Raw genomic sequence first — 14,842 nt, forward strand, 5'->3', positions numbered from 1 at the left:
GCAAGAGGAGAAAACCCAGCTTTCGTCACGAAACGTCATTCAGTGGAAACAAACCATTTGCAAGTGTGTTTTGTTGACTTTTTTAAAAAATCGTTTCTTTTCTGCCCAAAACTGCAATTGTATACGCTTATTAGCTCATAACTGTTAGCCATGTTAGCATTGTCACTTTCTAAACAAACGAACTTTATTATTAACGACTGCAGGATGATCCATACACTGATAATTCAGTAAATATCATGACGTGAGCGTGGACGCTGTAATCGTCAGTGTTTCCTCAGGCGTGAGGGTCTGTGATTATTCAGCACTCCGAGGCAGCAGTCGTCCACATCACCTGCGTGTCGTTTCAAATTAATCACGCTGTGGACAGTTTGTGTTCTCACACTTTACCCGCTGCTCGTCAGGTTTCACTGTTTCTCTCGTGTCACGATCTGCACTATTTTGCATTCATTCATTAAACTCCATCCCATAATTCAGTTGGTGAATTTTTACTCTGACAGGATCATAAACTGTGATCAAAATAAACAAACAGAAACCACGATCCTGAAAAATAAACAAGATAAACATCAGATGTGAACATCAATCACTCACAATTTATATCCAATAGTGAACTCCTTTACAGCTGGGACGACTAATCACAGGCCTGGGGCTCTCTCTCTCGCTCGCTCTCTCTCTGTGTCTCTGCACCTCTGTCTTTCTCTCTCTGCATCACTCTCTCTCTGTCTCTCTGTGTTTCTCTCTGTGTCTCTGTCTCTCTGCATCTCGCTGTCTCTTTCTCTCTCTCTCTGCGTCTCTCTGTCTCTCTCTATCTCTGCATTTCTCTGTCTATCTGCATCTCTCTGTCTCTTTCTCTCTCTCTGTCTCTCTGGATCCCTCTCTCTGTCTCTCTTTCTCTCTCTCTGTCTCTCTCTCTGTCTCTTTGCCTCTCTCTCTCTCTCTCTCTGCGTCTCTGTCTCTCTCTGACTGTCTCTGTGTCTCTCTCTCTGCCTCTCGCTTTCTGTCTCGCTCTCTCTGCATCTCTTTCTCTCTGTCTCTCTGCCTCTCTCTCTGTATCTCTTGCTCTGTCTTTCTTTGTGTGTCTCTCTCTGCATCTCTGTCTCTCTCTCTCTCTCTGTCTCTCTGCAGCTCTGTCTCTCTGTCTCTGCATCTCTCTCTCTGTGTCTCTGTCTCTCTGCATCACTCTCTCTCTCTCTGTGTCTCTGTCTCTCTCTGCATCTCTCTCTTTCTCTCTGCATCTCTCTCTGTCTCTGTATCTTTCTGTCTCTCTGCATCTCTCTCTGTCTTTGTCTCTCTCTGTCTCTCTCTGTCTCTGTCTCTCTCTCTTTCCATCTCTTTGCCTCTCTCTCTGCCCCTCTCTCTCTCTCTGCGTCTCGCTCTCAGTCTGCCTCTGTCTCTCTGCTTCTCTTTCTCTCTATCTCTCTGTCTCTCTCTCTGTCTCTCTGTGTCTCTCGCTCTCTTTGTCTCTGTGTGTGTGTGTCTCTCTCTGTCTCTCTCTGCCTCTCTCTCTGTCTCTGCCTCTCTCTCTGTCTCTCTCTGCCTCTCTCTCTGCGTCTTGCTTTCTGTCTCACTCTCTGTCTGCCTCTTTCTCTTTGTCTCTTTCTCTCTATCTCTCTGCCTCTCTCTCTCTCTCTCTGCATCTCTCTCTGTCTCTCTCTCTGCGTCTCTCTCTGCATCTCTCTGTGTGTCTCTCTCTGTCTCTCTCTCTGTGTCTCTCTCTGTCTGCGTCTCTCTCTGTCTCTCTGCCTCTCTCTCTGCCTCTTTTTCTCTCTCTCTGTGTCTCTCTATCTCTCTGCATCTCTCTCTGTCTCTCTATCTCTCTGCATCTCTCTCTGTCTCTCTCTGCCTCTCTGCCTCTTTTTCTCTCTCTCTCTCTGTCTCTATCTCTCTGCATCTCTCTCTGTCTCTCTATATCTCTGCCTCTCTGTCTCTCTATCTCTCTGCGTCTCTCTCTGTCTCTCTCTCTCTGCATCTCTCTCTGTCTCTCTATCTCTCTGCGTCTCTCTCTGTCTCTCTGCCTCTTTCTCCGTCTCTGTCTCTCTCTGTGTCTGTCTCTCTCTCTCTGCCTCTCTATCACATACACATACACACAGGTAGTAAGTCAGGTCTGTTAGACTGCAGTGCAGAGGAGCCACACTTTTGAAATTTACAAATGCAAATCACTGATATTAAAAAGAGATTAGAAATCACACACACACACACACACACACACACACACACACACACACACACACACACATGCTGTTGTAGGATCTGTAATAGCAATAAGGGGTGCAGTGATGAGAGGGTGTGCAGATCTCCACACTGTGTGTTATTACAAGCACATCTGCATTTGTTTGTGTGTGTGTGTGTGTGTGTGTGTGTGTGTGTGTGTGTGTGTGTGTGTGTGTGTGTGTGTGTGTGTGAACACGCATAACAATGTGTGCAGGCAATTTACACGTTAGGCTTCATAAAAGAACGGGATGTGGGGGGTGAGGTGGGGGCGGGGATTTGTAATCACTAGCCTGAAATGATATTTTTGGAACATCTGAAGGCTCTAGAACCCGGATCCCATCCTCTGGACTCTGTAAAGTTTCTAGAACCTGGAATATAACTGAAGGCTCTAGAACCAAAGTGACATACAGGAAACACTCCAAGCTTTTACACCACAGCTTGTGTGTGTGTGTGTGTGTGTGTGTGTGTGTGTGTGTGTGTGTGTGTAAGGTTCTTAGACCCAAATGGGGTTTCTGAAATACCTGAAGATTCTTGAACTCGGCTAAAATAATTGTTCTATTCACACTCTAGAATCCAAATGACACGCATGGGAACTGGGGAACGTTTAGAGAACCGACAGGGGATCAGATCATCAACGTTCTCTCTGTGGACAAAACCAGCATACATCTACAGGAATGATCTCGAACACACGAGGAAACATCTAAAAGATCCAGGGATGAGATTAGATTCTGTATCTCTCGCTCACTGTGATGATAAAATCGTCTCTCTCTCTCTCTTTAGTGGAAGCGATGTGATTATGTAACTCCATCACACACAGCTTTGAGTCTGAACAGGTAGCTTCATCTCCTGGGGGTGAGATAGTGACGACGATGATGATGATGAGAGATGATGGAATGAGAGAAGGATGTCTTAGAGACAGACAGATAAAGAGAGAGACAGATGTGAGAGACAGACAGATATAGAGACAGCTGATGTGTGAGACAGAAAGTTACAGACAGAGAGACAGATGATGTGAGAGACAGAGCCTATCAGACTGACTGACAGATAGACAGGTAGAGAGACAGGTGATGTCAAGAGAGACATATAATGTAAGAGAGACAGAGAGTGTGCTACACAGACAGACAGAGAGTCAGAGAGACAGACAGACAGGTGATGTCGTAAAATGAAAGCAAAAAGGGACAAACAGAGAAAGATGAAGTGAGAGAGACAGGAAGAGAGAAATATGTCTGAGAGAGAGACAGAAACAGACAGAAACAGACAGGGAGGCAGAAACAGACAGACATAGAGACAAAAACAGACAGGCAGAGAGACAGAAACAGACAGAAACAGACAGGGAGGCAGAAACAGACAGACATAGAGACAGAAACAGACAGGCAGAGACAGAAACAGACAGACATAGAGACAGAAACAGACAGGCAGAGAGACAGAAACAGAAAGAGAAACAGACAGGCAGAGAGACAGAAACAGACACACAGAGAGACAGACACAGACAGGCAGAGAGACAAATAGACACACAGAGAAAGATAGACAGGCAGAGAGACAGACAGGCAGAGAGACAGAAACAGACAGAGAAACAGACAGGCAGAGAGACAGAAACAGACAGACAGAGAGACAGACACAGACAGGCAGAGAGACAAATAGACAGACAGAGAAAGACAGATAGGCAGAGAGACAGACAGACAGAAACAGACACAGACAGACAGAGAGACAGACAGGCAGAGAGACAAATAGACACAGAGAAAGATAGACAGGCAGAGAGACAGACAAGCAGAGAGACAGAAACAGACAGAGAGACAGACAGGCAGAGAGACAGAAACAGACAGAGACAGAAACAAACAGAGAGACGGAAACAGAGACAGACAGAGAGACAGAAACAGACAGACAGGCAGAGAGACAGACAAACAGAAACAGACAAACAGAAACAGACAGAGAGAGAGACAGAAACAGACAGACAGACAGACAGACAGACAGACAGGTGCAGCAGGTGGGACTGAATGTGAGGTTTCAGTGACTGACTGTAACACAGAGATGCGAAATCTGCGGCGAACTCTTCGGCGCACATCAGCCACATCACACAGCGGCTAGGCTAATTATAAAAACATGAAGTGTGTATTTACACACACACACACACACACACACACACACACACACACACACACACACAGATTAACAGTATCATTTAACAAACTGACAGGCTAGCACTTTGAGCTGCGCTAAACTTGGCAGAGGAAAACAAATGGGCAGTCAGCCAATCACGGCTGAGTATTCAATCAAAACCACACACACACACACACACACACACACACACACACACACACACACACACGATGATTTCACTAAAGCAGCGTGCACTCTACAAGATGTTGATCCTGATTTCACCTCTGATTTGCTGTTTTCTGACAAATCACGGGAAGCAGGTTGTGTTGTGTTCGCTTGCTAATAAATTATGCTACCTGGCTGTGGAGCAACGTTAGCTACACCGCTAAGAGCGCCATGAAATAAGGTGTGAAATACAGCTAGCTGGCTAACGTTAATCTGACTGAGGGACTCGCATTGGAGTTAAAATAAACAAACAAACAGAGCGAGAGCTCGTGTAGCTCAGCAGTCAGCTGCTGTCACGGAGTAAAATAAAGAATTTAATAAAAATATTTCAACAGCTGAATGTTAACAGCTACGGTTTCGCTCAGTATTCCAGAACAGGCTGTTTTTAATCATATTTTCCTGTTTCCTTTTTAAAAACAAAGTGGTGTTACGTGGAAAAGAGTCGCTTTAGAAACAGAAAAACAAACAGAATTTTGGATTTAACATTTCGAGCGTTTTTATTCTGATTAATCATCAGCTCAGGATTTTGGAGTGAATTTCTTTCAAACCTTAATTAAGCATAAAAACAAATTCAAGACAAACATTATGATAAAAATGACTGTTTTTTCCACAGTCGTGGCTTGGTTTATTAGCGCTAACGTTAACATTCACTTGTGAATGAAACGATACGCTAATGCTAATTTAACATTCAGTGCATTCAGATACAGAATTTTAGAGTAAATTAAATTGTTTTGACTCGTAGCTGCAGGTTGTTTTGGTCATCGTTATTCTGTCTGGGGTTTTTTTTTTTGAAGAAAAAATGTCATCCATGTAGATGTAGATATTTTTCCATACAGAGGAAAAAGAAACAAATAAATAAAGTAAAAGAAAAGAAACCGACTCAGTTACTGTAAGAACATCAGTATCAGATCAGAACCAGGTCCGTTTACGCCACAGCGCTGCTGGGTTCTGGAATCTGATTGGTCTGGAGGTGTTGATTCATGTTCTCTAGGTTTGTATTAATGCACTCTGTCTAATTTGTGAACGTTTCCATGGTAACATCTCATTCACAGGGAGTTAAAAAGTTCCCGATGTGGTGAAGTTTTTCTGTAACGAGTCGCTGATGAAACACTTTTGGAAGGAGTCTCCAGCGTCAGACGTGAAGCTGGAAGATTTCCGACTTCTTCAGGACAGAAGAGTTTACACTTCTCTCAGGTTTCTTGTGGATTTTTTTTTAATTATTTGAAGAGCGAGAATAACAAGAAGCTGGTGAGGGAACGACTGTTTATAACGACTGCTATAACAGAAGAGAGAACTCGTTCTGCAGACGTTCCACAACTTTAAATGTAACTATAAATGGATAAAAATGATGCTGTGTTGTTTTTAAATAAATATAATGTTGTAACTGTTGGCATGTTGCCGTGGTGTCAGAAGAATAAAACACTTGCAGACGTGCTGTTAGAGGAAATTAATCAGCTTCAGGATGTTCGCAGCAAATCAGGAACACGGCGTGCTGCTGCCACCTCTGGCAACATGCTGACACACATAATTACCCATAATGCCTCTGCCAGGGACACACACGCTACATTAACGATCAGAATTCTCAATTATACACCACTGTTTCAGCCACGATAAATATATTTTTTGAAATGTTTATTTTTCTCTGTAAAAACAGAAATAAATGTGTCAAAAATATTTGCAAAATTTTTCTGATCACATGACATCACTGGCACATAAACAAACAAACTGTACTTATAAAAACATTTTGAATATTTTGTGAAAAAAAATGTCATTTCAGTTTTGTAGCGTGAACTGTATACTGTATTGGTCCTAATAGATGCGCAATGCACGAACGCAAGATCATTTGCATGCGCGTCTATTATATACCAAACGCCTAGGTTCCGAACGAATATCGGTCGATGTGTATGTTTTCGTTTCCGAAACGTTATGATCAGCTCGAAGCGGTTTTGGCAGTTTCCGAATTTTATCACCACCCAATAGGAAGCAACGGCGACGCATGTGCATGAAGAAGATCCATGGCTGCCAAGTTTGAGTTGGATTTGTGTGTGTGAGGTTTTCGTGTTTACCAACACGTGTGGAAACCAGAAATAGGTGAAACATTGCAGTGTCGAATAGAAGAAAATCCATTTGATAAAAACGCTGTCGCTGTTGTTCGCCAGGATAAAACTATAGGCCACGTCCCCAAAAAACACTCGAAAGTGTGCCGGTATTTCATTGCCCGGGGTGGGGTGATTATAGTTGCCGTCATCGGTAAACGGCGGAATACAGGCGTCGGACTCGAAATTCCCGTGCAATATACATTTACTGGTGTGCCTGGAGATGTTATTAAACTGACAAAATTGTTGAGGTGAACGATTCAATCTGACAGTCTACACTGTTGTTGACTATTTCTGGTTCGAGTGCAGCGAGTCGAGGCTACGCCATGCCGAACAAGCGAGGCAGTTACTGTGCTAGCTTCAAATTACAGATGGTGGAATATGTTTTGAAAGGGCATTCCAAGAATAAGGCAGCACATCAGTTTGGAATACATCGTCGCAGGGTGCAAGAATGGTGCATTGCTGAGAAAAAATTTGACTATCATGACAATGTTCTGACAGGTCAAGAAGAAATTGTTCTATCGGAGGATGATGTCGATGTAAACTCATCTGAGTCGGAAGGCGATGACAATTATTTCAGTCCTGATAGTCCTTGTCATTAATTATGTCTTCTGTCACATGAAAGTCCTTCGTTAGTTTGTGAATGGACTATCTACATGTACCCGTAGATACGTTTGATAGTGTTTGAAGTGTTTGGTTGCTTGGTACATGTAGTTCCTGTACGGTAGTACACAACTGATGTTATAAAAAATGTTGTAGTTTGAAATACTTCAACTAGTCTTGCATGCATATGTCAGTTGATATTTTGCTGCAGGTAGAGAATACTGTATTCTTATTTTGTGATAATATTGAGTTCATCCAAAGGGCCATTTTAATATTTTACATTATTGTCCAGAGTGCCATTTGATATTCTGTATTGTGCTACGCTAGTCTTCATATGTGGGTGTTATCCAAAGTGCCAATAGATATTTTGTTTCGGGGTACACCGCACACTTATTATGTTTACATTTGTTTTCATTTAAAGTGCCATTTTATGTTTTGTTACAAGTTGATGTATCGCTACTAGTGTAATATTTTAAGACTCCGTTCAGACTGCACCCTGAAACGACCCATATCCGATTTTTTTGCCCATATGCGACCTGTATCCGATTTGTTATTGACAATCTGAACGACACAGATCCGATTTTTTTCACATGCGACCCAGGCCGCTTGGATATGTGGTCCTAATTCCGATGCATATCCGTTATTTTCACATGCGACTGCAGTCTGACCGGACAGGTCGCATTCATGTGACCTACACGTCATCAACAAGAGACAAACGTCACTATTCTGCGTTGGCTAATCCCGCCTCTTTGGTGGAAAACAACAACATTTGTACAGTTTTCAGAATTTAAATAGACTTTTATAGAATTGATCAAGCTAATGGTGGATTTGGTAGGGACCTGGATGTTGATCTGTTAGCCTGATTAAATAAAACAGTTTCTATAACTGATTTATAACTTAAACCATCCTGTATTACAAGATTATAAGATTGTTCTGGAAATTTCCAGTAATTTGACACCTTCGGTCTCATTACTCTGCTGCCCACATTAATCAGATTATTGTGTGAGTTCCGCCGCCGCCACAAAAACCACATCGCCAGGTCTCGCCTCATCTCCATAGCAAACTGCACTGGTGTTTCTGCACCTTGAGCCAGCGCTGAGAGAAGTTGCAGAATTCAGCCGGCTATAAACAATCTAAATAAATATTTATAAAAATGTAGAAAAAGTTTATTAATATGACGAAATAAATATGTGCAAATTATTAAGCCTGAATTAAGAGTTTGGTAATACAGCGGCCGTATCCCAAATGACTGCCTACTGAAGCTCGAGTGCACTATATAGAGTTTAAAAATCCATTACTTCCTCGTAACATGTAGTGCACTTATATAGAAATTAGAGAGACATTTAGGAGTCAACCCTCGTTACCAGGCTACACGTTTTCATTTCAGTTCAGAAACAAAAACACACACGAGACCTCACACTTTAACACTAACCAGATAATTAAACAAAAAAAAAAAAGAAATCATTAAACATGAAGAGTGCGCTTTTTTTTTTTTTTACGTATTACGTAGATGTGCTAATTACGTGTCAATTTGCGCATGCGGGACACTTTTGGGTCGTTTTCCGTTCATATTGGAGATCGCATACAAGTCTCATATAATTGGTAATGTGAACGGCCTAACAAAAAAATCGGATTTCACAACAAATCGGATATGGGTCGTTTCAGGTTGCAGTCTGAACGTAGTGTAATACATGCACGTGTTCGAGTTTGTTAATGAACGAAAATGTGAGCATAAAAAATAAATACAGTTTTTTCCATGGAATTGTTCACAAAGAATTGATAAAAAAGTATAGTCTACGGGGAAAATCTCAAAATCGCGCGGGAATTTTTTCGTAAATAGGGGGGGCGCTCTTCTATTAGGACCAATACAGTATTTATTTTTATTTTGTTTATATTTCATCTCATCTCATTATCTGTAGCCGCTTTATCCTGTTCTACAGGGTCGCAGGCGAGCTGGATCCTATCCCAGCTGACTACGGGCGAAAGGCGGGGTACACCCTGGACAAGTCGCCAGGTCATCACAGGGCCGACACATAGACACAGACAACCATTCACACTCACATTCACACCTACGCTCAATTTAGAGTCACCAGTTAACCTAACCTGCATGTCTTTGGACTGTGGGGGAAACCGGAGCACCCGGAGGAAACCCACGCGGACACGGGGAGAACATGCAAACTCCACACAGAAAGGCCCTCGCCAGCCACGGGGCTCGAACCCGGACCTTCTTGCTGTGAGGCAACAGCGCTAACCACTACACCACCGTGCCGCCTCAGTTGTTCAATTAAACGTTAAAAACTTACGGCTTTTCAGAAACAGAATAAATAAATTGAGATTTAATTACAGTCTTCGGAATGAAACGTCCATTTTTTAGTTGTTGTTGACGCAATTCTTTATTCAATTTCTTCTCCAACTGAAGGTTAGAAAAATGATTCTGAACTTTTTGAGTGTCGCGTTTCGCTAAAAGATGAGTTGTATGATTATAAGATCTGAATACATGAAGATTTTATTTCTACGTGAACCGTTTCTATCAAGAAATCATCACACTGCGAATTCAAAGAGAAGCTGCAGCCTGAGAATACAGCCTCTACACACACACACACTGATTGGACAGAAGGATTATGTAACTGTTATCCAGCAGGAGTCTGTGAGACACAGTGTGTGGAGAAATTTATTTAGCTGGAGGACTGAACACACACACACACACACACACGCACGCACGACCTGAACACACCCCAAACACACAACAACAACAACACGGTATGTTTCTGTGCAACCTTTAAATCCTTTCCCATTTTTCATCTGCGCTTTTAGTCTCCGCCTCTATTTAAGCTCCACCTCCATCTCATGCACTGCTGCCTAATCCCTCCCACTAACAAATCTCCAAAACACCCACAAAAGTCTCTGAAACATTTCCAAATATGAAAACGTTCCACTCTATAACAGACCACGTCGGATTATTCTATGAAGATCCGCTGACGATAGACCTGTGATTCAAAATTACTTTCTTACGCTCTGCTCACATCATCGATCCGCATGATCTGTAAATCAGCTCGCGAAGAACAGGTTCGCGTAAAAACACTAATTCTTCAATCAGGAGGTAATCAGGAGATCAGTTTTGTTCGTTAGCATGTTTGGTTTATGTTTCTCCATCACTGCTGCTGTATTTACCGCCAGGAACATGTCACATTTACTCATCATCACTCGCTGGTTTATCGGATTAACCGAGGAAACACCATGAACTCGTGACAGTTATTGTTCTGCTCAACACAACTGTACTCGTTTATTAAATAACGTAGCTAACAACGTACATAGCTAACAAAGGCAAAATGTCACATTTTGTGAGCGACCAAGTTAGCAGGTAACCATAAACTCGCAAAATAATCTCTAATGATAAGTTTATTAGCGGGTGTTGTTTTAAAAGTGCAGTATTTTTTTGATCGATAGCTCGTTCCTGGGAAATTTGAGCTTAATAATCATTTGTATGTTTATTTTTTATGAAAGTAAAAGATTTTCTTGCTTCAGCGACAAACACACTGAAATACAGAATTAGCTGATCAATCGTTTACTTCTTGTTGCTATGGTTTCTCACTTTGCTGATGTGATACACGTTTATTACACAACAAAACAACAAATAGTGACAAACAAATTCAAATCATTTCATTGTAATTAACAGGCGACATCACAGAATCACGTCTGTTGCTGTTCCCGCAGTGTTTAAAGCTCACCAGCTGAACATTCTCCTGGACTCAGGGACGAGCCGAGAATCAGAGGGGAGGGAGAAATATCCTGTCAAAAATAAACGCTGGTCGCTTTTTCACAAAATGATAATCAGCGTGAGGTTTACTCTATAAATACAGACAACACAGGAACCAGTCAAAACCAGTGTACAGTCACTGTTTTGGAAGGGAAGTTAGTGAAATTTAGCAAAGCTTCCCAGTTACCATGACAGCTGGACAACCAAAATATCAAACAATTCGTAAGTTAAAGCGAGACGGCCTTTTGATTTCATAAAATCGGTGAAATTTAGTTCCGTCTGAAATGTGGTGATTGTGATATCTGTTTATTTCTGTAATATCTTAAAAATATCAGGCCATTCTGTGGCTGGGAAGTTATTTAATTTGAGGGGATTAAAGCAAATAATGTGCATGAAATCGCTCGCTTGGCGCAGTCAAGCAGACAGAGGAAGTCCGTGTGCGCATGCGCAGGTTTACCTTCTTCTTCTTCTTTTGGGTTTTACAGCAGCTGGCATCCACAGTGTTGCATTACTGCCATCTACAGGTTTCCCTTTGAGCGTGCACTGACAGTTCCATCATTCTGTCGCTAAACGAACAGCTGATCACACCGAGGTGCTCGCTGAGCGCCCATATTTATTAGTTTGGTCCTGCGTTTCCTTTCCTTCGTATAGAACATAACGTCTTTTCTTCTCGCTTTCTTTCCGTTACTGTAGTCGCTCTTTCACGTTTCATTCGCACACTCACGTCCTCCATTTTTCTCTCCTGTTTCAAATTTGTATCCCACAATGCCTTGTGTGAACGGGGAAAGCCCACCACGTGATGCATGATGTAGTATCTTGTATTGGGTCATGGTGAAGCAGGAAAAAATAGCAGAGAATTTAGGGCCACGTGGAGATAAATTCATTAATTGTTCTTTTTTTTTAAAAACTACAAATTGGAAGTCTGTAATTTGAATTCAGTAGCTTTCGGCCACTAAACAAAAATAATTGGGTGTCGGGGAAAATTCTTTTTATGAGCTACACTTGAAAAATCTGAAAGGCAGTACAGCTTTAAAAGAGGCAACGAAGTATTGCTCTTCCCTTTCATACTGAACAGGACGTTTAAACAGCACATAATTTAGCATGAATAATTAGCTAGCGTGGATGTTAGCAACGTCAAAGTTCCAACATCAAACAGGATCTGAATTAAACTAAGAAACAAACATTCAGCTCATCAAATTAAAAACTATTTCAGGCAACATTTATTCAATGTAAACAAATGTCGATGATATTTAACAGCGGTTTACTTTCTTTAATTTTACACTTTTTGTTTCCCACCTCGAGCTTGTTTTTCATAGCGCAATGGAACCAGAACCAGGCCAGTTTTAATGTCATTAACCTCTGAGTGAAAACTGAAGTGATAAACTATATCAGGATACACGCTAATAATCATTCAAGTCATTTAATAAATAAATAAATAAACACAAGTCTCCAGAAGGAGGAGCCAGGAATTCTACACTAGTGACCTAAACGTCGATCTGCTACATGGACGTGTTCATGGTTACTGTAAAAAATAAATAGTAGACATGACACGACACATACTTTATGGTAACTATGGTAACTGCATTGTTTAGTTTGCTAGGGTGTGGTTTGGGATGTGGCTGTATGTGTGATTAATGCTAATATTCAGATATTTATGAAGGTAATATCAGAACTCTGAAGGTTCAGTATCAATGTTGGTGTTGTTCTGTGATTTTCAATGTATTTCGACGTTCGTATGAAAACACCGAGGAAGAAAAAAGAGAAACAAGAAGCCGTTTGTATTTAGCACGTGCGGGTTTGAGCCCCTGAACCCGGACACCAGAGTGGGGTTTGACTGCGGTCCAAACGAGCAAAGATAACAAGACAAAGACGTCATGCAAAGATGTGTGGATACAAAACAGTGTGAATAGGGATACTGCTCGTGCATTAGCGTGCATGCTAGCTGCGCAACCGAATGTACGAAGGGGTCAGGAACGCAGGATGGGAATGTTTTATTAATAAACATGAGTGAGTGAGTATTTTAAATGCCGTCTTGATCAAACATGAATATTTCATTTGAAGTTCTGTGCGAAGCTCTACCGCCCTCCTGGTGGTGGATTGGAGATTTTCATCGTAACTACGATGTCACTCTGAAATTACTCACACTTACAGAACTTCAGTCTTTGGTTGCAGCGACACTAAATCGGTCCCCGGTAGCGTCACCGTGTCGTACGAGACGTGGTCAGACCACTGATCTCAACTCACCACGACAGAATTCTTTTACGATCTGCGCTGTTTTGTGTCGAAGGCCTCAGTGTGGTAACGACTGAAAGCAACCCAACCCTGGAGCTACAGCGTCTCACCGAGGCCTCCATGATGTTCCTGCTCTTCTTCTAGGACTCAGTGAGGCCTGAGCCGCATCATCCGGCGCCGAACCGAACCTGTGCGTCCTCGAGCGCTGCTAATGGCACATAAACACGCTCTCTGTGATCGTGTCGAGAAAAAGATGATCATCTGTGAGAAGGAGAGAAGCTCGAGCAGTCGTGACCAAAAATGGGTCAAAAACGGATGAAAGAGGGAAGATGCTCGATGGAAAGGATGAAAACGGAGGAGACGGAGGCAGGAGTGTGCGATAACCTTACCTCACTGACACACACACACACACACCATCCTCCTCCTCTTGTTCTTCTCCACATCATCATCATCATCATCAACAACAACAACAAACATTCAAAACGCGATAAAACACACCGACGACATTCACCTTCTCCAGCGCGCAGCCGGGCATCCCCCCCCCTCCCCCCGGTATCTCTCGCGCCCGTTGCCATGGTGCGGATGGATGGGTGGGCGGGCGAACGGACGGTATGGGGGGTGGAGGAAGGGGGGTGTTGGGGGGCGGGGGGGATGTGTACCGATTCCGGTAACGCGCGGTCTTTTTTTGTTGTTTTCCCCGCTCGTGCGCCGACCTACGCACATTTAACGGAGATCAAACACAAAATCCCGGTGTCTCACCCCCCCCTCCCTCCCTCCCCCCCAAGGTCACATCCAGCATCCGGCGCCATGCAGCAGCAGCAGCTCGGGGACCCGCCGGGGGAACCGCGCCGTGACTCCAGCGCGCCGCGAGCCCGCCCCTCCCGCGCTCCATTTTATTTTACCCCGGACACCGCGCTCGCGCTCCAGGACACCGCCATCACCGGCAGGGCTCCATGCGGATCAGACCCGAGCTCCAGACAAAATAAACAACAGCAAACTCGCTCTTACCATCATCTTCATCATGGTCGGGCTCCGTGCCGCTCGCGCTCGGTCCCCGGGTTCCGTTTCTCCGTCCGCAGGTCCGAAACCCGCAGATGCGCGCGGTGTGTGCGCGAGAGAGAGAGAGAGCGAGAGAGAGCGAGCGCCTACGTAACGTCCGGTCAGGAACGAAAAGGAGAGAACGGAGAGAAAAAAGAGGAGGCTGCACACCTCCCTCCCTTCTCTCTCTCTCCCTCCCTCCTTCTCTCTCTCTCTCTTTCCCTCCCTTCTTCTCTATCTATCCTTCTCTCTCTCCCTCCCTCCTTCCTTCTCTCTTCTTCTCTCTCCCTTCTTTTCTCTCTCCATCCCTCCTTCTCTCGCTCTCTCTCCTTCTCTCTCCCCTCCCTCTCTCTCTCCTTCCTTCCTTCTCCCTCTCTCCCTCCCTTCTTCTCTCTCTCCCTCCTTCTCTTGCTCTTTCTCCCTCCTCTCCCTCCTTCCTTCTCTCTCCCTCCTTCTCTCCTCCTCCCTCCTTCTCTCTCTCTCCCCTCCTCCTCCCTCTCTCTCTCCTTCCTTCCTTCTCCCTCTCTCCCTCCCTCCTTCTCTCTCTCCCTCCTTCTCTCCCTCTCTCTCCCTCCTTCTCTCTCTC

At 43.5% G+C, this 14,842-nt stretch overlaps 1 protein-coding gene across 2 annotated transcripts in view; it reads right to left on the reverse strand.

Moving 5' to 3' along the window:
- The window catches only part of arhgef9a (Cdc42 guanine nucleotide exchange factor (GEF) 9a), a 41,255-nt gene extending 26,831 nt beyond the window's left edge, over nucleotides 1-14,424 (reverse strand). For both annotated transcript variants that reach the window (XM_060912949.1, XM_060912950.1), the window contains exon 1: nucleotides 14,227-14,424. In XM_060912949.1, coding sequence (XP_060768932.1) covers nucleotides 14,227-14,241 — 15 coding nt within the window. In that variant the 5' untranslated portion in view covers nucleotides 14,242-14,424. The remainder of the gene's footprint in view (nucleotides 1-14,226) is intronic.
- Nucleotides 14,425-14,842: the final 418 nt, after the last annotated feature.

This window comes from Neoarius graeffei, chromosome 28 (assembly GCF_027579695.1).
Source record: "Neoarius graeffei isolate fNeoGra1 chromosome 28, fNeoGra1.pri, whole genome shotgun sequence".
Taxonomy (NCBI): Eukaryota; Metazoa; Chordata; class Actinopteri; order Siluriformes; family Ariidae; genus Neoarius; species Neoarius graeffei.